General features: G+C 35.7%; 2 protein-coding genes and 1 pseudogene across 3 annotated transcripts; all 3 read left to right on the top strand.

Moving 5' to 3' along the window:
• The first annotated feature begins 4,460 nt into the window (after positions 1 to 4,460).
• Positions 4,461 to 9,052, top strand: LOC110110228 (receptor-like cytoplasmic kinase 176). Its single transcript, XM_020841608.2, has 6 exons — positions 4,461 to 5,005; positions 5,529 to 5,872; positions 5,985 to 6,120; positions 6,295 to 6,437; positions 6,629 to 6,752; positions 8,430 to 9,052. The coding sequence occupies exons 1-6, from the start codon at positions 4,930 to 4,932 to the stop codon at positions 8,885 to 8,887; spliced, it is 1,281 nt and encodes a 426-aa protein (XP_020697267.1). The 5' UTR covers positions 4,461 to 4,929; the 3' UTR covers positions 8,888 to 9,052.
• Positions 9,053 to 18,130: 9,078 nt separating this feature from the next.
• LOC110110238 lies at positions 18,131 to 20,547 on the top strand. 2 transcript variants are annotated; one of them, XR_002304671.2, is made up of 3 exons: positions 18,131 to 18,537; positions 18,667 to 19,703; positions 19,804 to 20,547. XR_002304671.2 is itself a non-coding variant. In XM_020841619.2 (2 exons), the coding sequence occupies exons 1-2, from the start codon at positions 18,227 to 18,229 to the stop codon at positions 19,313 to 19,315; spliced, it is 960 nt and encodes a 319-aa protein (XP_020697278.1). In that variant the 5' UTR covers positions 18,131 to 18,226; the 3' UTR covers positions 19,316 to 20,547. The 2 variants fall into 2 exon arrangements, 1 of the variants encoding a protein (XP_020697278.1); XM_020841619.2 differs by having other exon boundaries at positions 18,667 to 20,547.
• On the top strand, positions 19,409 to 20,547 carry LOC110110242 (annotated as a pseudogene).
• Positions 20,548 to 23,964: the final 3,417 nt, after the last annotated feature.

Here is a 23,964-nt window from a genome sequence, read left to right on the forward strand (position 1 = left end):
GTTTCATGTCACTCCATGTTTATGGGACACTCCACTCTCAAAATTTATAAATAAGGGTGTTAATAAATGACTTGACTCGAAATTTTGATTTCACTTGTCTGTTTAATAAATGGATCAGATTCATGCTGAGTTTTCTTACATGTTTATTAAACGACTTGGGTGTGTGTTCACCCGTGAACTAGCTTTCCACTCAAAAATGACATGTTTAATATCTTTACTCGCTTTTTTTTTTCTTGTGGATACAATCTTCTTATTTTTTTATCAAATATCATAAATTTTATAATTAATAAGTTGTATTTTTTAACCAAAATGGGTAAACAAGTAGTGTTCAGGTCATTCAGGCTGCAAGTTGGTCAGGTTTGAGAGTAGTCTTTTTGACATGTTTATTAAACGAATCAGGTTTCAATTAAATCTTAACTGGATTCGTGTCGAAGCCTAACCAAACCCGTCAACTGATTTTAGCACCTCTATCTATAAATAGATCTTCACTCTCCATATAAGAGGGACTTTGGACATTAGGTTAGAGATTTAAAAGAGCTTTGAATAATCTTGAAGCTCTACCTGATCAGTATTGCTAGCGAACCCTCATCACCCAGCAGTTGCCATAGAACCTCTACTTGACCACTATTGTTGGACAGATGTGAATGTCCGTAGCTAACTATTTATGATTGAAATGCTCCACTGTTGTGAACTTCTCGATCATGCCTTGGTCAATTCCTTCTCCCTCGTATCTTATTATTATATATATTTTTTTTTCACAACTAATATTATAATGGATGATGATTATCTTGATTATGTGTTTAAAAATATATTATTAATAAATTTCTAAGAATTTCTTCTTTGCTTCATCTGAAGATGCTCATAATTTATTTAAGATTAGAGATATTAAACTCTCCTTTTAAATGGGACTAAAATTGATGTAAGATCAATAAAGTTATGCCCATACAAGTGAAATGAGTCCTCATTGCAAGTTGCATCCAATTATAAATGAAGGCTATGTACCTTTGGATGCTTGTGACTTTTCTTATTTGGGGAATTTATAGATATATAGTCGTTAAATATCTATATCTTTATCCATCTAAATTTAAATGTTTTGTTGTGATTGGTCTAAAAGTTGTTGATTGTACTTTCTTGAGTAGCCTCGATCGTGTGCTAACATTAGTATCTTTTTTTAGTTTTTTTTTTTTATTTGTGATACAATTAGAAGTTTATAAATAGTCACTATAGTTTGTAATAAAGAAGCATGCAGTTAAGCAATAAATCTATTCAGTTTTAAGCTCTCTCTCTCTCTAGATGCTGAAGAGGAAGAGCTTCTTCCTCTCTAAGAGAAGATCCTATAACTGAATTTTTTTTGTCTAAAAAAACAACTCATAAGTGGTAGGGAGGTCTCAGGCGGAGACTGTAATGCCCCATAATCAAATTTGAAAGAATTATCTATTTTATCTTTTTAATTGAAAAAACAAAGCTTCTAAATTATAAATTTGTATATCCAATGAAAACAACTAGTTATTACGTATCTCAAAATATTGAACTATTTTCTTTCTCCTAAAATCAATATACAATAGCAAGAGATCAGCACAATCACTAATCTATCACAAACTTTCTGGCTACAAAAAAAAAACAAATAAAAGCATTAATATAATTATTTAATTTAATCAAAATTTTAATATAAAATTTACATAAATCTTTTTGGGGATTTAAAATTATAGAAAAATATTTATAAAATAATTTTTTTATTTAAAAAGTATTGATGAAATTAGTTTGCAAAACGAACAACTGATGGTCTGAGAATCCCCGCTTAAATCGATCGTTGTCAATTCCTACTAGATTTTCACCAATGTCCAAAAATTATTAAAAAATGTGTAATTAAAACACTACAATATTAATGTTATGGAGGAGATGATTTGTGATTTAGACTTATATTGACTCAAAAAAAAAAATATTTGACAGTATCAAAATACATGCTATTACAGAGACTAATCGGAGTCGAGTTGTGCTTCACAAGTTTAGGTGTTGGTCGTGCAAGATTCGACATAGCTTGTTCACGAGTGTAGGGCTCCAAGCGCAAGAGGCCTAGTGTCACTGTTAGGGTGAAGCGAAGAATCCAACCGGCAGACATGTGTGGGTGGAGCAAGCGAGAGCATAAGGCATGGGAGGCTATACGGGAGCGTGGGGCACGCGAAAGGACGTAGGGTTCGTAGGGCACAAGGTTCATACTGGCAAAGGTGTACGGGGTGTGTGCGAAGGGCGAAGAGGGGGAACATGCTTGCGGTGAGCAAAGAGCATGGGCATGGGAGCATAAAGTACAAGAGTAGTGTTAAGTGTGTGGGATAACTGGGTAGAGGGATAGCTAGGCGCGACACAGATTGTCCTCATGAGATGCAGTGTGGGAGGGGAAGCCGCAGGTTGTGAACAGATCATGAATGAGTTGTAACGCACAAGGCTGGTTATAGACGTGCACAAGGAGGATGCACGGGGAAATTGAGCACGAGCTCGGTCTGTTCATATAAGGTGAAGCATACAATTTGAGTTAAAGTCATGCAGGTAAAGGTTTTAGAAGTGAACAAGAGCGAAGCTATAGTTTTTCTGCCCCGGTGTTGTTCATTCTCATTGATTCGTATGGCAGACAGAATTCTTGCTACAAGTTCTTGACCATGTCGATGCAAAAATTTAAAATTGATAAGTTTACTATTGAAAATGATTTTGGCTTATGGCAAATCAAAATGAAGCCCTCCTTGTTCATCAAGGAACTTCTGAGGCGATTTCTATAGAAGACCATGCTACAGTAACTGAAAAGAGAAGGGCTAGGCAAATCCAATTAAAGGCTCATAGTGCAATTCTGCTATTGCTCAGTGATGAAGTTTTGAGGGAAGTTGCTGAAGAGGATTATGTCATAGAAATCTAGGAGAAAGAGGAATCTTTATACTTGAAGAGGTTGTTGGCCTATCAATTATATCTAAAGAAAGCTCTATATGGATTGTATATGGATGAAGGTAAAGATTGAAAAAAAATACATATATGAATTTAACAAATTATCCTTGATCTTAAGAATGTAGATGTAAGAATTGAGCAAGAAGATCAAAATATTATCCTCCTAAGTTCTTTGCGAAAGTCATATGAAAATATAGTTGATGCAGTAACATGGAAAACAGATGTTGACCATGACTAATGTAAAATCAGTGTTGGTGTTCAAACAAGTTCAGAGTAGGAATGAAGATAAAGAAAAAATTATTGGCTGATAGCAAGAGAAATGCACAATTACAATAAGAAATGTTTCTACTACCATAGAGAAGAGCATTTCAAGAGAAATTGCCCATATTTGTTGAAGTGGAAATGAGCAAGAGCCAAAAATGACGCCAACTTAGCTCAGACAACAAATGGAGTCATATGAAGTGACTCAAATATTTTGTAAATATGGATAAAGGTGGAGTTTTTTGTGATTGGTCCAAGATTTGTTGATTGTCCTTTCTTGAGTTAGGTTCTCAAGTAGCCACTTGTGCTACCTATTACTATCTTGTTTATTATTATTATTATTATTATTATTATTATTATTATTATTATTATTATTATTATTATTATTATTATTATTATTATTATTATTATTATTATTATTATTTTGCTATTGTGCTACAATTACAAATTTATAAAAATTTATTATTATTATTATTATTTTTATAAATAGTCATTATAATTTGTAATAAAAAAGCAAGCCATTAAGCCAATAACAACTTTACAATCAATGTTATCAAATTATGCAGTCATCTCAAATATATTTTTAAAATTTATTTGTATTAGCAACAGTTTTTCATAAAAATGATTATAAAATGAAAAAAATTAATTTTTTAAAATTCATTGTGCAAAGATATTTTCAAATATAAAAAATTATTAAAAATTATAAAAAAAAAAATATAATGATCAAATAAAAATTAGAATTAAGATTTAAAAATATACTTATAAGAAAGCGTCTCAGATGAAATCTTAGTATCGTTTGAAAAATAAATTAATTGTAGATTTAAAGTTATATATACACAATTTGCTCTATATATTTTGATGAGGACCTCTGCGAACCGAACCCCTCAGCCGGTCCGGTCCTCGCCAGTTCACATTCCTCCCGTGCCGACTCGTCATTCCAGCCCGTCTCACGTCCATCGAGATTGTACGGTTCCAATACGTGTCATCAAATCAACTAACCCGTGCCGGCGCCGCAACCGCGGGCCCCGTTTCCACGGTCCGATGTCTCGGTGCTGGTTACGCTTTCCGACTGATCAAGACCGATGGCGAGGATCGATTGGTCGCCCCCACGGAAACAGTGCAGCTAAATACGCCCTCCTTTTAAAAAAAAAAAAGATATATGTGCAGATTAAACAATTAATTTATGTTTTTTTCATAATCAATTAGCATTTTCCACCACGTGGAAAAGGTCGCCACATGGTTAAACGAGAGACTGGTTCATAGAAGCGGACGCTCTAATTGTTTATCTACTTTCTCTTTTGCTCCGAAGTCTCTCAGGAGGTTCCGAAAAGTGGAAAGCCGCCCAACCATGGCTTCTACTTCCAATTCACTATTTTCCACTGTTAGTTGATTTATTTTCGTTTTCTAATTAAATCGAAAACGCAGCGAGAAAATAAGCGGCGCAATCTCGGTGAAATTGGCCGCGCGAGTCGGTTCTTGGCGTTTTTAAATGAGTCGCTGAGCTTGGAGTAGGAAAGCTCAGCTGGATTCCTCGGTGGATTCTGTGGTTCTAGCGGATCTGGTTACTTTGCTGCTTTCTCACGGCTGTCACTGGTTTCCTGCGCGATTGTTTTGAAAAGCCCCAACTTTTTTCCCAAAAAAAAGCCCCCAATCTTTTGTTTTTCTTCGATTTTTTTTCCTTTAGTGGGGTAAAGGGGTCGGGAAAAGAAAGAAAGGTGGAATTTTGAAGACTTTGTGATGGGAAACTGCTGGAGCACGAGGTTCAAGGGCGTCGCTCCATCGTACAGCGCTTCTACGTTGGCCGCGAGCACAGGTATTCTTCTTATACTGTGTGAATAAATTTTAGTTTTCGATGAGTAGATGCAAGGATTAGATAAGTAGTTGATATTAAAACATGGAGAGAGGGCGTTCGAATGTTAGGTTTTCTGTATCATGAGTTATTTTTGTTTCTATCATAGTTTGTGGTCTTTTCCTTTCATTTCTTCAATTTCCAATCAGATCAGGTTAAATTTGAATGATGATATCTTTCTGTTGGTTGTTACCTTTTTCAATTTCTCTTAATCCAGCAAGTTTTTTTCCTATGATGTATGCAAAAAACCATACTGCTTCTGATAGGACAACTTTTTTTTTTAATCTTTTCAATGATTAGTACAATAGGGAAAAATCCTGCCTCATTTCATTGATATGAAGGTTGAATGTATTTTCTTATGTACTCTCACGATAATCTAAATTTCTTCAATGGCCTAAGTGAAACCTACTTATTTAGTTAAATTTTGCATGTGCAGCTTGATTTCCTTTTTCTTTGATGTTTAATTCTATATGTTTTGTTCTTTCAGGTGCTAACTCAAAGATTAGCAGTAAGAGTGGAAATGGATTAAGCAGCAGCAGCAGCAGCAACAGCAACAGCAGTTATGCTTCCTCATCTTCTGTGCCTATTACCCCACGTAGTGAGGGAGAAATTCTACAGTCTACAAATGTGAAAAGCTTTTCGTTCAGTGAACTCAAAAGCGCCACCAGAAACTTTCGCCCTGATAGTGTGTTAGGAGAAGGAGGTTTTGGTTCTGTTTTTAAGGGCTGGATCAATGAGAAAACGCTCGAGGCAACAAAACCAGGTGCTGGGATAGTTATTGCTGTAAAGAGGCTCAACCAGGATGGTTTTCAGGGGCATAGGGAATGGTTGGTTAGTATTCTTGTATCGAATTTTTTATCTATTTATGATCATGTTCTATGATATCATTACAGCATTAAAAGTTTAAAACAGAACTAAAATTTTCTTATTCCAAAATTTATAGGCCGAAGTCAATTATCTTGGACAGCTACATCACCCCAATCTTGTAAAGCTGATTGGATACTGCTTAGAGGATGAGCATCGGCTTCTGGTTTATGAATTCATGCCTCGAGGGAGCCTTGAAAACCATCTCTTCAGGAGTAAGCTTATTCTTTCATCAGTTTCATGTATCCTAACGGTTACTTGTTTCATCTGGATTATATGTGATGTGGAAGGAAATGTATTTTTTATTTTTGTCATATTTTATTAGAAGTTCTGTTGTCAAGTTAAGAAGTTGAATAATTGTCTGAAAAAAAAAATCTAAAACTATTCAGGAGGTTCATATTTTCAACCACTTTCCTGGAATCTGAGAATGAAAGTCGCACTTGGGGCAGCAAGAGGATTGGCTTTTCTCCACAGTGCTGAAACTAAAGTCATTTATCGTGATTTTAAGACTTCCAATGTGCTTCTGGATTCAGTATGTAATGTTATTCCAACCACTTTGTTAAAACTGACCATTACCACCTCATTTTCGTTAATAAGAGTTATATTATGATTTCGTTTGAAATTGCTTTGTTATTGCTTCTTAAAGCAGCTTTTTAGTAAAAAATAATAAAAAAAAAATTTCAATTCACTTTACTAACTTGTTTCACTCTATGTTTTCAACAGAACTACAGTGCTAAGCTTTCTGACTTTGGATTGGCAAAAGATGGACCTACAGGTGATAAGAGTCATGTTTCCACTAGGGTAATGGGAACATATGGATATGCTGCTCCTGAATATCTTGCAACAGGTATTTTGTTACTTGTTAGCAAGATTTTTTATTTCTGTTTGTTTTGTTCTTGTTCATCATTTTCCTCTTGCGCTTATGTTTTTTTAACTAGTTCGGCCATGTTGTGATTGTTGTTTTAGTACTTCAATCTAATTTTTTGTTTGTGAATTCTCTATATTTTGTTTTAGAATTACTACATTAATTTGCAGTGTAAATAAGAAAGCGTTGGGTTAAGAAACCAAACAAAAAAGATTAATGAGTCAAGTGGAAAGATTAAAACCTTATAAATGTAAATATTTCTTTATAATTCATGGTAACAATCTGGAGATGTATAGGGCTAGCTATAAAGGCTTCATTAAATACACATTATGTAGTGGAGGACATCAACATCCACCGGTTCATCAAAAAAGGGAGCAAAATAATGCCTTACGAAGCCCAATGTATCAAATCTTTTTCAGCTAAGCACCACTTTTTTTTTATTGCTATATTTAAAAGCTAATACTATATAGAAAGAGAAAGAGTTTCTAATGTTGGGCGCATACCAGTTTGATGCTGGTAAATACTTATGGCAACGGTGATTTTGTGGGTAAGGCTGCATTTGGGACGGCTTTTTACTGCTTCTTAAAGTAGCTTTCGAGTACAAAAATTTATACTTTTGTATTAAAAAGTTGTTTTAAGAAGCAACAAGAAAGCCATCCCAAACGAAGCCTAAATCTAAGATTATTAAGAGCTTAACATGTGCTTTGTTTCCCTTATGTCTTTGTCATCCAAGGCCCACTAATCCTATTGCAAGCAAAATTGTCAAACTCAACTAATTGAGATTTGTTTAGGTGAATTAGATGAACGCAAGTGGGGCATGAACCAGCATTTGTGGTTCTAAGCTTGACGTCTTCAATGACCTCACTTGTCAATTCTGTTTGTACCTAAATGGACTTCATCTGTCATGTGAGCATTGAAATCCCAATTGCTTATGGGCCACCTGCCGTTAATCTGCAATAGGAAAGCTATGAAGCGGTGCAGGTGGTTGGGATCTCATGCATTTTTCATGTGTCATTGAGTCGTTTGGTCAGAGTTTTGGTTGTGACAAAGCTCCTTTAGGGTGCCATCATTTAGAAGAAAAATTATTCTATGCGGACGCCGAATGCCGTTCGGAGATCAATCAGAATACGCCACGTCACCTCTTAGCTCGGTACCGGGGCTCGGTACTGCTCGGTACCGCTGACGTGATTGCACCTCATTTGCCTCCAGACGTAGAGCTGCATTCGGCGTCTAGACGCAGAGTTGCCATTAATTTGCAATAGGAGATACTGATCTTGAACATGTTATGAAGTTATGATTTGATTTATTTTATTTCATGGATTTGAGTGTGGCGTGAGAATATTAAGATAAATTTATGATATAATGACAAGGATAAGAAAATTTGAATATGTGAAAGTATTTTTTGGATTGTATTTATTGAAGATAATACAGTGAAATAAGATAGTAAAGCATAAATTTAGCTGGTTGGGTTTGCATAAAATTAGTATAGAAATAACAAGTGATTGGCCTTTGAAGGAGAAGATTTAGACATTAAAATTTATGAAAAAAAAAACAATTTATATAAAATAGATTTAATATCTCAAATAATTTATGAAATTCAATGATGATTGTATAAAGTTGAAATTGGTCACATTCTGATTGAAATATTCTCTTTATTAGGTCATCTCACCACGAAGAGCGATGTGTACAGCTTCGGTGTCGTCCTCCTTGAGATGTTATCAGGCAGGCGTGCCATTGACAAGAACAGGCCTACCGGAGAGCACAATCTGGTGGAATGGGCAAGACCCTACCTCACAAATAAACGAAAGATCTTCCGAGTCTTGGACAGCAGGCTTGAAGGACAGTATTCAATTGAAGGAGCTCAGAAAGCAGCCTCTCTTGCCTTCCAGTGCTTGTTAACTGAAGGGAGGTTAAGGCCGAGCATGGAGGAGGTGGTTTCTGTTCTCGAGCAGCTTCTGGAGATTAAGAATGGAGGGAAGAAAAACCAAGTGGAGCAGAAGATCCATGCTCAGAGCTTCGGAAGTGGATCGCAAAGACCCAGAATGAGAAGCTTGGAAGATAGTGCGAGTGCGAAGGTCGCTTATCCTAGGCCTCTGGCTTCTACTCTGTTCGAGTAGGAGATTTGGATGTACTTGTTAGAAGGAAGTTTGAACTGGAAATCTCCAATGCTTTTGCTGCCCGTATTGTATTGAGAGTATGTATAGGTAGTGTCAATTTGCATCATTTTGACCGTTTGGTAACTTAAAATTCAAATCTTTTCAAGCTTGGGATGGAATTTTTAAGATTTCTTTGTTTTTTTTTTTTCATTTCTAATAGCACTACATGTTAATGTGCAAGGAATATTGGAATAGTACACATTTCATTGGTGCAAATATTTATAATGGGAAAGGTTTTAAAACTAAATAAGATTAAGAAGATAAAAGAAGAAAGATATTACTTGGATTAAAAAGATAAGAGAAAATAAAAGATGTTATTTGTGTTTTTCTTTTATTTTGTTTAATACAAATGCAAAGATACTGTCATTATTTATATTAGTGATATTTTTTCTAGGATTATTTTAACATTTCAATATAATGATCATGGGTTGTACCATATTTAAACATCATTTGATTAATTAATTAATTAAAAAAAATTATTTACTGAATGAAATTAAAAATCTAATTGCAAGTGGCCTTGCTCGCATCTTAAAGGCAATCAGATTGTTTTGAAATAAAAATTTTATTAAAAGGTTCATTGCCCAATGGAGTAGAAAGTTATACTTTTAAAATCATAAATATGAGTCATATTTCTTGTGAATATTATAATTTTTTTAAGTCAAAAAAGCTACACAACTCTTTTTGGTTGGATGATTAGGAGTTTTGCTCCCAACTAAGAAATTTTGGATTCAGATCTCATATATCAGTTATATGTGTATTTAGGCGCTACTCTTGATTTCTCAAAAAAAAAAAAATCGAGCTGCAAGGATTGCTCTCCATATCTTTTTAATACTCATTGATTAATTTTATTATTTATTTACAAATCAGCTTAGCTTAGATTTAATTACAAATAAATATCATATTAAGAGTCTATTTGGAAAGATGTAGTTTTTTATAAGAATGATTATAAAACTGTTGCGTAGAAATTATTTTTTTTAAGTTGTAGAAAACAGTTTTCTATTATAAAAAATTAATAAAAAAAGTGAAAAAATAATGACCAAATAAAATAAAAAATAATTGTCTCAAATAAAACCTAAATCAAATTAAGCAGCATGCAAAGAACAATAGAAGTGTATTCAATAATTTTGTCTGATTGTGGCTTGAAAGAATGACAATGCAACTAACGGTGCTCGATGTAGTATCTTAGAGGAAGTAGTGACAATATTAAGGTTAAATTAGAAAATTCTAAGAAATAATAAGAAATAAAAAGGCCAAGCTCTGCTCAAAAGCTGGGCGAGTTGCTTAGTTTTATCTTGTTTAAAGATTTACCAATAGTTTTCATTTGATATGTTAGACAAATTTCTTTCGATCTAAGTTGGCAGTTTCTCATAATTTAAAAGAATTCAATCTTCCTTCATTTGATTTGATAACTCAGATTGAATTCTTCATATTGTCAAAACTTAAAGACAATCCTCTATGATGGAACCTACTTCGACAAACCCATATTAAGTAATTCATGAATAAAAGAACTCTGTTTAATTTTATTCAGCTTCTTGGAGAATGTTTGTCAGTCTTATTCCCTTTTGAAGTTCAATATGGGTCGGTACTGCTCGGTACCACTTATTATCACGGTTCAGTACTGCTGATGTGGTTGCACTTAATTTGCCTCCGAACGTAGAGCAGCATCCAACCTCCACACATAATGATTTCTTATAATCTCGGCAACCATGGAGTGACTTAATTTTGTGTTTCCCAAGAGTTCATTTACCCATTCTGAGTCCAGAATTTTCTTAGTGATATATCATCAAAAAATTATCTTGATCGAGCACGAATGTTGAGGCAAATTCACATTGAAAGCTTCCAAATTCAAATTGGAGACTATATGAACTCCGATTTCAACAAACTTATAGTCAAACTAAACGTCTCGAAAAGAGAAACACAACGACACTAAATTTGACCCAATTCGAGGCCAAATGGATTCAAATCAATGACCTGAAGCACATTTGGAAGGTTCAAACCAAATATTGGGTAATCAAATGATTTTCAAAAGTGCATGCTTATAGTTGAATCGAGAGGCTCGATGAGTTGAATCTTACGAGCCCAACATTGTCGATTTCTAACATCTTTAAGACATTTAAATACTCGATAAACAATCTACGATCAGAGGAGCTGATATCGTCCGTTTATTCGAAACACTCCCAACTTCCCTTAATCTTCTCCTTATTTATTGATCATATCATTCCCAACAAACTATAAATAGCCCCTGATTCTTCATATGAGGGGGAGGAAGCAAGGAGGAAGGATGGCAGGAAGGGAAAGAAGAGAGGAGAGGAAGAGAAATTTGATGTCTCTCTTGCCATCGAGCTCCTCCTCAAGCACCACCTAGTCACTTATTGTCTCCAGACTTTCGCCAAACTTTCGTCCTCCCACCAATTGTCGACGGATTTACGCCTAGACACCTATTGTTGTCGGACTTTTGTCTGGCCACCAACTATTGTCGGATTTATGCCTGGACACAAACCGATGCTGATTTACATTGGGTCACCGATTATTGCTGGATTTTTGCCCTGCCACCAACTAACCTCGGATTTACGCCAAGCCACTGACTTTCGCCGAACTTTCGCTAGACTTCCCCCCGGGCACCAACTATTCCTGGAATTATGCCCAAAAAACAACTTATGTCAGATTTATGCCCAACCACCGACTGTCGTTGGACTTTTGTCAGACTTCCGCCTAGCCACCAAGTGTCGTCGGACTTACGCCTGACCACCGATTGTCGTTGGATTTCCTCTCAACCACCATTGTTGACTACATTCTTTTCGATCTCCATCGCCCGACTACAAACATTCTGACCAACGTCGCCCACCGACTACAGTTCTTCTGACCTCCATCGCCAGAGAACTGTCTTTCCGACCTCTATCGCCCACCGACTATGATCCTTCTAACCATCGTCACTGACTCGATCTTTTTGACTTATGTCATATGCTGACTACAATCCTTTCTATCACCATCACCCGATTATGGTCTTTCTGACATTCGTCGCCCGCCAACTACGGCCCTTCCGACATCCGTCACCCGACTATAGTTTTTCTGACCTCCGTCGCCCGCCGACTACTGTCTATTCGACCACCATCTCCCAACTATAATCTCCGCTATCGTCGTCGTCTGACTACAGTCATTCCAACCACCGTCACCTGACAATGGTCTTTCCGACCTACATCGCTTGCCAACTATGATTCTTCCGACCATGAACGCCCGACTATAATCTTTCTAACCTCTGTCGCCCGACTGCAGTCCTTCCAACCTACATGGCTCACCAACTATGGTCATGCCGACCAAATGAGCATGTATACATTTTTTGTCCAACTCCCACCATGTAATGCACACTATATATATGATGTATATTTGCTACATCAAGTCAATGTGTTCTTTCAGGTAGATTCATTAGGGTCTCATTTGAAATCAACTACAAATACTAGTGGATTCATTTAAACTGGACAATATCCCGACAATTTTTCCCCTTTTTAGAAATTTTTAAGAAAGTACAATCGTAGAAAGATAACTTGCAAATTACTTTTACTTGTAAAGCAACTATGCCGATAGTTGATCTTGACTAGCCCTATTCAAGGGCAAATTATTACGTCCGGTGTCAGAATTTGTCCGGACACCAATCCAGACGTGCCACATCATCAAAATACACCGGGTCCCAATGTATTTTGATGACGTGGCGCGTCTGGATTGGATGTTCCGATACGTCCAGTTCACCGAACGTAATAATTCATAACTCAAGCTTCCTTACTCAATCTATAACTTTGATAACTTGAAAACGGCATATCCTACTTTATCGTCACAAATTATCATAAATAATATAAAAGGAAAAACAGGACAAATAACTATATAATGCAATCACTAATGCATAGTTTCAATAATAAACTACAAATCAAGAAACAGATAAATTAGCTTATAAGTCAATATTATTTATCTAAATTTATTCGGTTATTAAAATGCTGATTAGGAGTTAACCCAAAAAAGAGTCTTACCAAAAATTTAAAAGAGAAATCTTAATTTTAACTACACTTGATTTTGGTCGTATGAGACAACTTCTCGTATTTTGTTTAAAAAAAAAAAATCATAATTTTATTAGCTATTATTTTTTAATTATTATTAAATAATTTTTTAGAATTATTTTGAAAAGGGGGGGTGTTTTTTGTAACAATAAATATTTAAATTATTTTCACCACAATAAATTTTTAATAAACTTTATAAAACTATGACTATCCCAGACATACCCTTGTTTAATTATGCTGAGGTTGAGCCATTCTTTATATTGGCTATCTCTTCTAAAAACTTGCGCTCTCATGTGCTGGCCTTTGTTGTTCCCTCTTGGCCTTAGAGTTTGAACCACTTTTATGGATATGATAACTTGCAGGAGTAGCAAATTATAACAAGAGATAAAACGTTGAGAATACTTTGGCGAGAAAATTAAGCGTTTGTTTTGGACTATTTTTTACTAATTTTTAAATTATTTTTTCAAGTAAAAAATTAAAATTTTTATATTAAAAATTTATTTTAAGAAACAATAAGAAAAATAATCCCAAATAAAGCTTAATGCTGCTTTGGCAGTAGGCTAAAGCTTGTCTTTTATTTATGATCTGAATTATAATATTAGAACAAATTTATTTGATTCAATGCTCATTTTGGATTTTAACTAACAATCATTTGGCTTATGTTTTATTTAGGATAGTTATTGATCATTATTTTTTAAAAAATTTTGCACTAGAAAACAGTATTAAAAAGTAGCAAGAAAATTATTCCAAATGAAATCCTAATGATATTTGTCTTAGATAATGAATTTAGGGTAGAGCTTGAAAAAAAGATATTATCTTTTGATTCTCATGTTAATTTTTATTTATTGTTTGAATGGGTCATAATGTGTGTTTTTTAAGCAAATTAATGGCATAAAATTGATCATGAAATTACTCATTCTTTCAACAGTCAATGTTTTTATTTTTTTATTTTTATTTTTTGCAAGAAAATGAATAAATTTATGCTTTTAAATATCAAATGAGAAAATAAATATTCAAGAATGTGAATCAATATATGAGTTGAATGAGTTTATAAAGTGGAGTCAAAGAAATATTTCATGGTTTATGTTGATATTTGATCTGGATTTAAGTGTATAAGTTAAAAAAATCGTTGATATTTCATCAAGATTTAAGTGTTTAAGTTTAGATTTTATTGTTTTGCTCCTCTAATTATTTTATTAAAAGTAGGGGTGACTTGTATGTGTTTGACGGTGAAAAAAATAAGTAAAGCTTAGTTTTAATTCCTCCAAAACTCTTCTCTCCCTTCTCTCCCTCTCCCTCTCCCTCTCCCTCTCCCTCTCATCCAAGAAAGCTAAAGGAGCATCTTCTTCCTCCTAAATATCCCAACAAACTAGTATTAAAGATAGGTGGAGGTGGAGGAAGCTTCTTGAAGTCAAGAAAAGGGTGAAGCTTGTGCAGGAGATCCGTTGTCGGAAGCAATCGTGTGGCAGGCAAAATCGGTGCATGTTGGTACAAAAGGTCGGACCTAACATGCGGCATGAAGCCTCATTCACACGGCCGTGCGTGCGGGGCGAACATGATTACAAGCTTGGTTTGGATTGTGGCTGACGCACAAAATGTGAGTGTGCCCCAATCAAGAGGTGTGGTAAGTGTTGCAGGCGGCTTGAGCGGACATAGGCCTGCCTGAGGTGCAAAATAGCCTGGACTCGCGGGATGACGCGGGCAGCATGGGCGGATCTACAGTGGGGGCCCTGGGGGAATGGGCCCCCACTAGCCCAACAATTATAATCTGCCCATTTAAGTTTATATTGATATATTAATTAATATATAAAGATTAAATTTAATTTCTAAGACTAAGCTATCAGCCTCTCTCTTTGTTTCAATTTTTTTACCACCCCAATTGCGGTATTGATTGAAATTTACGTGTTCTCTCTCTCTTATTTATTTTCCCCTCTATCTTGCTCTCTCTCTCTCTCTTACTTTCTATCTACCCAAAATTAACGCCCTCATTACGAACAATTATTACGTCCTCTGACCTGACATAGAGGTACGTTCGACCGCCAATAACATGTCGCCACGTGCTCTTACTCTTTACCGCGCGGCCCGACGACTTGACCCGGAGCGGAACCCGGGAATGCTATGTTCGCGATTTTCTCGGTATTGCTCGGTATTTGCTAGGTATTGCTTTGCAAAAATGAGAAATACCGCTCTGTGAAGATTATTTATTATTTTCTTTAACAAAATGTGAATCATTATGTTAAATTAATTTAATAAACAATTAATTTAGAATTATGTAGAATATTATCTTATAATTTAAATACAATTAATCTAAATATAATTTAAAATTAAGATTTGTTTCAATAAATTCAAATAAGTATAAGATTAATTGGTTTGAACTTAATTCATTAACATTGTAATGGAAAAAAATATTAATTTCTTTATGAATAATATGATAGAAAATGATATATCTATTCTTTTAATGAAATCAAATAAAATTTTGGTTGTATTTTTTATAATTTTATTATAAATATATCTCAAGATTTACGATTACATAAAAGAAAATTGATATTTTGAGAGTAATTTAATAACAAGTACTAATTTGTGCCCCCATTGAAAGCTCCGCCCCTGCAGGCAGAACGTGGGGTGCAGGGCGTGTGATGAGTGGGCACGTTGGTCCGGAGCAGAGGCTGGAATCAGACCATGAGGTGGGCTAGCCGGGCCACGTGCAGTTCATGCGGGATCTGGAAGAATAATACGTGAGCAGATGTGCAGGGAGCAGGACCACTGGATCGCTTCTTGTGGACGAACCGTGGCGCACAACAATCAGGTGAATCACAAGGTTGTGGCAGACGAACAAGTTGTTAGATCTTAGGTTAGGCTGCATGTGGAGAAGGCCTAGTAGGGCAATCATAGATCGTGTAATGCGGTCAGTGTGGGCCTTGCAATGACATAGTGGCTGAAAACAGGTTCTTCAACTTGAGATGATGTTCTTGAAGGTCTTGGTTGAGAAGAAGGGATAGAGACCGACAGTGGAGAGAGAAAAAAATAAGATGTGATCGTGGAAACAAGATCTGGGATGTTGGTCAGAGTATGCAAGAGTGCTCGATGAAGATGAGTGAAATCGAGGCAAGCAGAATTACAGACGTGCAAATTGAGGGAGGTGTGTAGGGCATGGGCAGGCGTTGTGCAGGGTGTGAGTCGACACTGTGCAGGGCACGCAAGCCACTCTATGGGCTTTGGGGTCGTGATCGGAAGGGGGTGGAGCCTCGGGTTGGAACCACGGGTTGGACAGGCGTACCGAAGGCTAAGGGTTGCACGTGTGCAACCTAGAGGGCCATTTCTTCGATGCAGTTCCTGATGGAAGCAACTCTAGGTCCAAACAAGGAGCTCTCTTTCAGTTTTTTCTGTTTAGATATTTTAAATTTAGATCAATGTGGAGATTGTTAATATTTGATATAAATTTAAGTGTTTAAGTTTAGATTTTAATATTTTTCCCATCTAATTGTTTTACTATAAGTATGGGTGGTTTGTATGTGTTTGATGGGAAAAAAAATTAAATAAAGCTTAATTTTATTTCCTCCAAAAATCCCCTCCCTTCTCTCTCTCTCTCTCTCTCTCTCTCTCTCTCTCTCTCATCCATGAAAGCTCAAGGAGGCAGGAGCTTCTTCTTCCTCTCAAGAATCTCAACAATTTTACTGATCCTTTTTATATTCTCATTTTCCCATAAAACACTTTAAAAGGCTTTTTCTAGAATTTCATTTATTTACGATAATAATCCAAATGCCATGATTTAGAATTTCACACTTCTTTGAAAGATTTTCACTACCGAAGTCAGAGAACTTATGAAAGCTTTTTATTGTTAATTAGTTCTTGCATTTCAATATTTGGCTGCAAATTATAACGCAATAGTTACCCTTTAAATGAAATCTATTTGGCTCATTGATGGCAAAGTCATTTGAATGTAAAGCAATTTAGATAACATTATGTATAAACTGTACCTTGTTTTATTTAATGCTATATAGAATAATTCTTGTAATTGTTGTGCCAAAATATTCGTAGCAGTAAAGTCAGAGAGTTTATTAACTTAGTACTTGCACGAAAATCCAAAACATATAAAAGAGAGGTGCAAGAAATTTAAGAGACATGTGTTTTCATGTAAAATATTTGGGCAAAGGGAAAAATCATGTGTTCTAATGTAGTTGAAATTATTTCATTAGTATTTTTGTCGGTTATAAACAGTAGCCACCTTCAAAGAAAAAGTTTAATTCAATATAGCAAACAAATGTATAGAATATAGAACTATTACATGAGAGCTATTTTAAAGAGATCATTTACTTGTTTATTTGATCCAACTCCTTTCACAATGGGAGATTAAAGAACAAGAAATTTAGCATAATGCCTAACGCTAACATGAACTGAGTTGATGTCGGGAGCACACATCTATTCTGTAAATGATGGCGCTAATTGACATAATTCAATATGGCAGAGGACTATAATTGAATGATACTGGTCACGAAACTATGATTCATATTCACGTCATATGTCAGTATTCATGGAAGAGATATAAAAATAGAGTAATTCAAATGTCGTCAGCCATCTCGATTTATGTAGATTTTAATCTTTTGATTCTAAATATTTTTTGCTATTCCAATTAAAAATTAATTATAAAATTGTGATAGTTTTTAATTTCTAAATTTATTCTTTGTTTCAGATAAAAAATTATTATAGTGATATATTGAAGAAATATTTATCTTGAATAAAAATTTCCAAAAAAATTAAACTGAGTTTAATTTTGTTTTGAAGCTCTTTTGTATCATTAGCATTTTAATTATTTTAAAATTGAGAAATTTTCTTTTAATTTTTTATATTTTAATATTTAAAGATTTTTTGTTTGTTTTTAAAAACCCGAGTAATCTTATTTTTTATTTTCATAATAGTATATTAAATTATTTTCTAAAAAAAGTTTTTTTGCTAAAATATAAATTGGATTTGAGTTTCACTGAAAACATAAATTAGTTTACATTTTTGGACTTTTTTTAATTAAATTTTAATTTAATTATATTTAAATTATACTTTAATTAAAAATTGGCTTCTGTTAGCGCATACGACGTTGATAATCAACGGTTTTAACTTTTAAATATGTGAATTAAAATATTTTAAATACTTTCATTTTTTTTCAATAAATTCAACTATTTTCTCAAAAAATAAATTCGACTCAGGGCACGTCTTCGCCTTCGGCTTCGCCTCAAGCCCACCGGCGTCTACAGATCCGGGCATGGCGTTTCCGTCGAAAGTATCCGCCCTGCTTCTATTCGCTTCTGCTTCAGCCGCGCTCAACCTGTTCCTCCTACTCCCCTCCCTCTTCCCTTCCCCCTCCTGCCCTACTTCATCCCCGGTCCCCACCAAGGTCCACGACCACCGGATGCCGGAACAGATCTTTCCTTCGTCGGACGATATCAAATGGATCCGAGCTCAGATCCACGGTAACTCACTCCCAGATCCTTCCAACAGCCCACACGTCTGGCATTCACTTCGCAAAGGCATCAATCCCCGCACTCGCGAACAGCAGCTCGAGGATCTCTTGAGGTAATCAATTTTTTATGTTTCTTTTCTTTGTTTTCCTTGTAAATCGCTTTCTCAAACATAGCTTTTGGGCATCTCTCGAATCTGTTTAGCAAGTTTTTAGATTCAAGGGTTCCGTTCTTCTATTTTTAGATTCAAGGGCATTTCACACTACGAGGATGCAGGGAACATTCACACAGCTCTTCCTTGCCCGGGAGAGCTGCTAGTGGAGGAGCACCACAGTAACTACGGCGAGCCCTGGGCCGGTGGTCGTGACGTCTTCGAGTTCCTTGCTTCTGCCATTTCTCTCCAACCCTCTGATCTTGTATTGGAGGTTGGTTGTGGCACTCTTCGTGTCGGTCTCCACTTCATCCGGTACCTTGATTCAGGTCACTATAGTTGCCTTGAGCGAGATGAACTCTCACTCCTTGCAGCTCTCCGCTATGAGCTACCCTCGCAGGGGCTCCTTCATAAGCGCCCGTTCATCCTTAAAGGGGATGATATGAATTTTTCCCGATTTGGAGAAGACAGTTCCTATGATTTGATATATGCCAGTGCGGTTTTTCTTCACATTCCTGATCATCTAGTGTGGGTGGGTTTGGAGAGGTTGGCGTTGAAGCTGAAACCAATGAAGGGGAGGATCTTTATTTCTCACAACATCAAGTTCTGTTCAAGGATTAAGAAGGAATGCCCCATGAAACTTGAGGAGATAGGTTTGGAGTATGTTGGAAATCACACTCATGATAGTTTATTATTTAATCATTATGAAATATGGTACGAATTCAGAAGGAGTGTAAAATGAGATTCCAAAACCCCACATTTACGCTTTGCAAAGGCATCAATCACCGTACTCGCGAACAACAGCTGGAGGATCTCTTGAGATAATCAAATTTTCATGTTATTTTCTTTGTTTTCCTTGCAAATCGCTTTCTCAAGCCTATTAGCTTTTTGGCATCTTTCGTATCTGTTTAGCAAGTTTTTAGATTCAAGGGCTCCGTTCTTCTGTTTTTAGATTCAAGGGCATTTCACACTGCAAGGATGCTGGTAACATTCACACAGCTCTTCCTTACCCGGGAGAGCTGCTAGTGGAGGAGCACCACAGTAACTGCGGGTAGCCCTGGGCTGGTGGTCGTGACGTCTTCGCGTTCCTTGCTTCTGCCATTTCGCTCCCCTCTGATCTTTTATTGGAGGTTGGTTGTGGCACTCTTCGTGTTGGTCTCCACTTCATCAAGTACTTTGATTCAGGTCCCTATAATTGTCTTGAGCGAGTTGAACTCTTACTCCTTGCAGCTCTCCGCCGTGTGCTCTCCTCTAAGGGGCTCCTTTATAAGCGCCCGTTCATCCTTAAAGGGAATGATATGGATTTTTCCCAGTTTTGAGATGACAGTTCCTATGATTTGATATATGCCGGTGCAGTTTGTCTTCACATTCCTGGTCAGCTTCTGTGGGTGGGTTTGGAGATGTTGGAATTGAAGCTGAAACCAATGAAAGGGAGGTTATTTATATCTCACAATATCAAGTTTTCTTCAAGGATTAAGGAGTGCCCCATGAAACTTAAGAAGATAGGGTTGAAGTATGTTGGAAATCACACTCATGATAGTTTTTGTTTAATTGTTATGCTCGATGGGGGGTGCTTTGCACCATGGAAATTTTTTTCCGTACAACATCCCGGCGTTGTGTGCCCAAGCGCCACGGTGCTGTGTTCCCAAGTGCCCTAGTGTTGAACAACATAGAGCAAAGCACCTTAACGGCATAGATACGACCCTACATCGGATTAAGACAAATGTTTGAGTGCCGCAGCGCCCCAAATTGACGCGACAGTGGTGCGAGACGGACTGGATGATTTTCTTTCTCATTTTTCTAAAGGGTTGCGTCCCTTAGGGTTATTTACTTGGCTTTCTCTTGTATTTTAAATTAGTTAGATAGAGAACTATGCATGTGAGAAGAGAAGCACTGAGAGAGCAAGAGAAAAGAGAGATCTGTACTTATTTATCCCAATTTTCATAGTGGATTTTTTGGTGTAGTGTGGCTTCATAGTTTTTTTCCCTATTTTGGGTTTTTCCACGTTAAATCCTGGTGTCGTTTATTTTTTCGTTGCTTTTACTTTCTTGCTTGTTTCGTCGTTGTGGTTTTTACTCCTCATCCCCAACAGTCAATGAGAAGCTTGGTTATATTCCAAATGGAGAGACTTTTTTTGTAAATACTAAAATCTTGCTTTTTTGAGCAATTGTTAATGCTGGGACCTTGATATCTAATCCTAACATCAATAAGAATCACTTACTAAATGGAGCTGCAATCCTTCATATAAACCTGAAATTGGTTGTGCCTAGAGCTGGTTTGGAGATCCAATTATCTGCTGTTGAAGGCTTTAAGTTGTTAACTAGAAGGCACAAAAAACAGAAGGCTATATTTTCCCAATGAGGTTTACTAGCTACAGTGTTTTTATTTTATTTTATTTACCATTAGTAGGTTTAGAGCTTGATCCCATAAATAACATATGCTTTGACCTCACCTAGATTATAGAGAAAGAAAGAAAATATGACTTTTTTGAAATACCAAAAGAATTTGAGTTGAGAAAGAGCCGATTATCTTCAATCCGGCTAAACTGAAGACTCTGCATCGTCAATGTTTGGTTCAATCTAGTTTGAAGACCAACCTTTTGTCATCAATCTTTAGTTCAACATAAGGTCTACTTCCCTGTATTGATCTCTGTTCAGGATCCAGGAAGAGCTTTTCTTCTCACCAATAATTGTGTTAGGAAGAACTTTGATGATGTCTTATAATTGTCCTAATAAAAGCTAATACAGTTGCTTGAAAACTTTGACTACAATGGCAATAGATTTCTTCCGTTTGGTCTATGCATTACTTGATTTCAGCCAAGTATTCATAATAGAGTGCGATGCCTCTAATGTTGGTATCAGAGTTGTCGTTATCTAAGGAAGACATCCCTTAATTTTCTTTAGTGAGAAGTTGAGTGATGCTCATCAAAAATAGTGCGCCTACGGCAAGGAATTTTATGTGATAATCCATGCACTGCATCGTTGGAATCATTATTTACTGTGTAGTGAGTTCATCCCATTCTTCAATCAAGAAGTTCTCTGATTCCTCATCAACCAAAAAAAATAGAAGGCTGACATACAACTTCAGGAAAATGAAGACGATCAATTAAAATTTGAGAAATTTATTATGACGCTTAGTGAGGAAGAACATCTGACAATGGAATTTGGTTTTGGCTCAATTCGAATTTCCTTTTAATTGGTCTCAAAATTAGTCAACACACCGAAGTCCTTTTGAAGTAATTAATGAGTAATTCCATTTCAACTCTCGATTTGATCCCTTAATTATTGGCAGCAGCCTATCATTCTGACATAGAACAGAGGAGCATTAAAATTCAAAATGATTACACCGGCAAGTTCAAGCATCAAACAAAATGCTAAATATTAAGTTTAAACCAATAAATCTAGGAGGGAGGTGCTCTTCAAAGAAGGAGATGTGACTTAGAAAGGACTAGTTCTATACAGGACCATTTGGAAAGCTCAAATCATGAGCTGATGGTTTTTTTCAAATCATAAAAAAGATTAACAATAGTGCCTATCAGTTTGATCTAATAGGAGATTATAACACATCGACGACCTTCAACGTTGCGGATTTGACCCCTTAGTATGGGCAAATTATTAGGTCCGGTCACCGGGCGTAGAGATAGGTCCGGACACCAATAAAATAATGACACGTGGAATGTACACGTGTTCGCAGAATTTTATATAATAAACATTGGGGAAGAGTGGATTCAGTTGGACTATTTATAAAGTAAATTTCACATTTTCATAATGCTCATAATAGATCACTAATCCGATTCTTATCTTGCCTGCATGCTTAACAGCTTCTGTGCTTCAGTGTTGTGATATTAGAATATGTTGAGGCTTGATATCTAAACTTTCAGTTGTGTTACTATTAGCTTCATATATACTATATAATTTATTTTCAAATGCAATCTCGTTGCCTAATTATCTGAAACAGTGGTGACTGGAGTTGCCTAGTTAGGGAGATAGGTTATATTTTTTACTCCTAAATTTCTCTATCAACTTATTTTTCCTGTTAGATTGAAACTGATGCCACGAACTCAACTTTCCCCTAACTTCAGCTTCCATTTATTATTAGAAAGGATTTTTCTTTATTAAATTTAATTGAGAATTTAACTTTTAACATGACATAATGGAGAAAAGGATTCATGTAGCCGACCCCACGTAGTGGCTAAAGGCTTGATGTTGTTGTTGTTATTGTAGATGTGAGCTGTATATTTGAACAATTTTCATCATGCTTTTAAAAATCTTGGTATAATTGCTTGCTTTAGAATACTGCAGCTCTCCACATGAATTAGATTATATAGAATCTATATATATCAGTCAAAACGATTTATCAAACCCTTTATTGCAGGAGGAAAACAGAAAGACGGTTTCCTCTGCCTTTTGGAGAGGTCAATGCTTGTAACCATGCTTTTTAATCTAAACATGTCAATCGCTTCTTTGTTGTTGTTGTAGATTGCTTTGGAATGCTGGGAATTATTTTGATTATCATTGCCATGAAGCCATGTAGGACTTCAATTTATTTCGTTCTCTTAGAGGTCTCATCTCTGCTATCAGATCTGCAATACAACATCTACAGGCAGGTTAGATGTACCACTCCTGTAGATATTCAGTAGAATTCTAAGTGACCTGCAAAGCAATATTTGGTGCAGTTCACTGTCTTTCAGTTAACAGATTTCATATGATGCTTCCTTTAGAGTGATATATAGATCCAAACTGACCGTTAATTTATAATACAAGTAGGCTGTAAAATGGTATGACAAAGGATGGTTGGGCATCTATAATATAGGAGCGCGATGTAAAGATATTTTTTTGTGATTTATGTTTGAGAGAAATTGAACTTGGCAATCCTTTGACGATTAATTTAATGAAGAATTTTCACGAAAGAATCAGAAGAGAATAAGATAAAACTAAAAAAGGATTAAAAATTATGGAGGGAGTTGATGCGAGAGTCTAATAGATTAGGCTGAGATCTTAGAAGAAAGAATGTTTATGTACCTGATGATTGGTGATAAGAAAACTTGGAGGTTAATATTGATTTCATACATATTTACATATATCTCTTCTAAATTTTATATTACACATTTCTATTCTATAAAATGAATAGATGAATTATGAATTATAGGTTGCTCCAAACGCAAAAAAAAATTAGATGTGGTGTTTGTCCTAAATTGAAAGATAAGCTTGAATTAATGTTCATAGGCTTAGGTTGCTCCTCGCGCTAATGCTTGAGCTCTTATCCAAGCTCACAACCATGTCGATGTTCGCGGAGATTCCGAATAACTAGATAATGCTAGTGGTTCTTTGGAAGATGTTTTACAAAAGATTGATGAGTTTAGTGAGTGCAACCATTTAAAACGACAACCCT

Source organism: Dendrobium catenatum, unplaced genomic scaffold (assembly GCF_001605985.2).
Source record: "Dendrobium catenatum unplaced genomic scaffold, ASM160598v2 fragScaff_scaffold_740, whole genome shotgun sequence".
Classification (NCBI taxonomy): Eukaryota; Viridiplantae; Streptophyta; class Magnoliopsida; order Asparagales; family Orchidaceae; genus Dendrobium; species Dendrobium catenatum.

What these genes read in the sequence shown, in the direction of transcription:
- LOC110110228 (XM_020841608.2), top strand. Translation starts at nt 4,930, where the DNA reads ATGGGAAACTGCTGGAGCACGAGGTTCAAGGGCGTCGCTCCATCGTAC. An exon ending in AGGGGCATAGGGAATGGTTG is followed by an intron (nt 5,873 to 5,984) that starts GTTAGTATTCTT and finishes CAAAATTTATAG; the next exon opens with GCCGAAGTCAATTATCTTGG. An exon ending in CCAATGTGCTTCTGGATTCA is followed by an intron (nt 6,438 to 6,628) that starts GTATGTAATGTT and finishes TGTTTTCAACAG; the next exon opens with AACTACAGTGCTAAGCTTTC.
- LOC110110238 (XM_020841619.2), top strand. Translation starts at nt 18,227, where the DNA reads ATGGCGTTTCCGTCGAAAGTATCCGCCCTGCTTCTATTCGCTTCTGCT. An exon ending in CAGCTCGAGGATCTCTTGAG is followed by an intron (nt 18,538 to 18,666) that starts GTAATCAATTTT and finishes TTCTATTTTTAG; the next exon opens with ATTCAAGGGCATTTCACACT.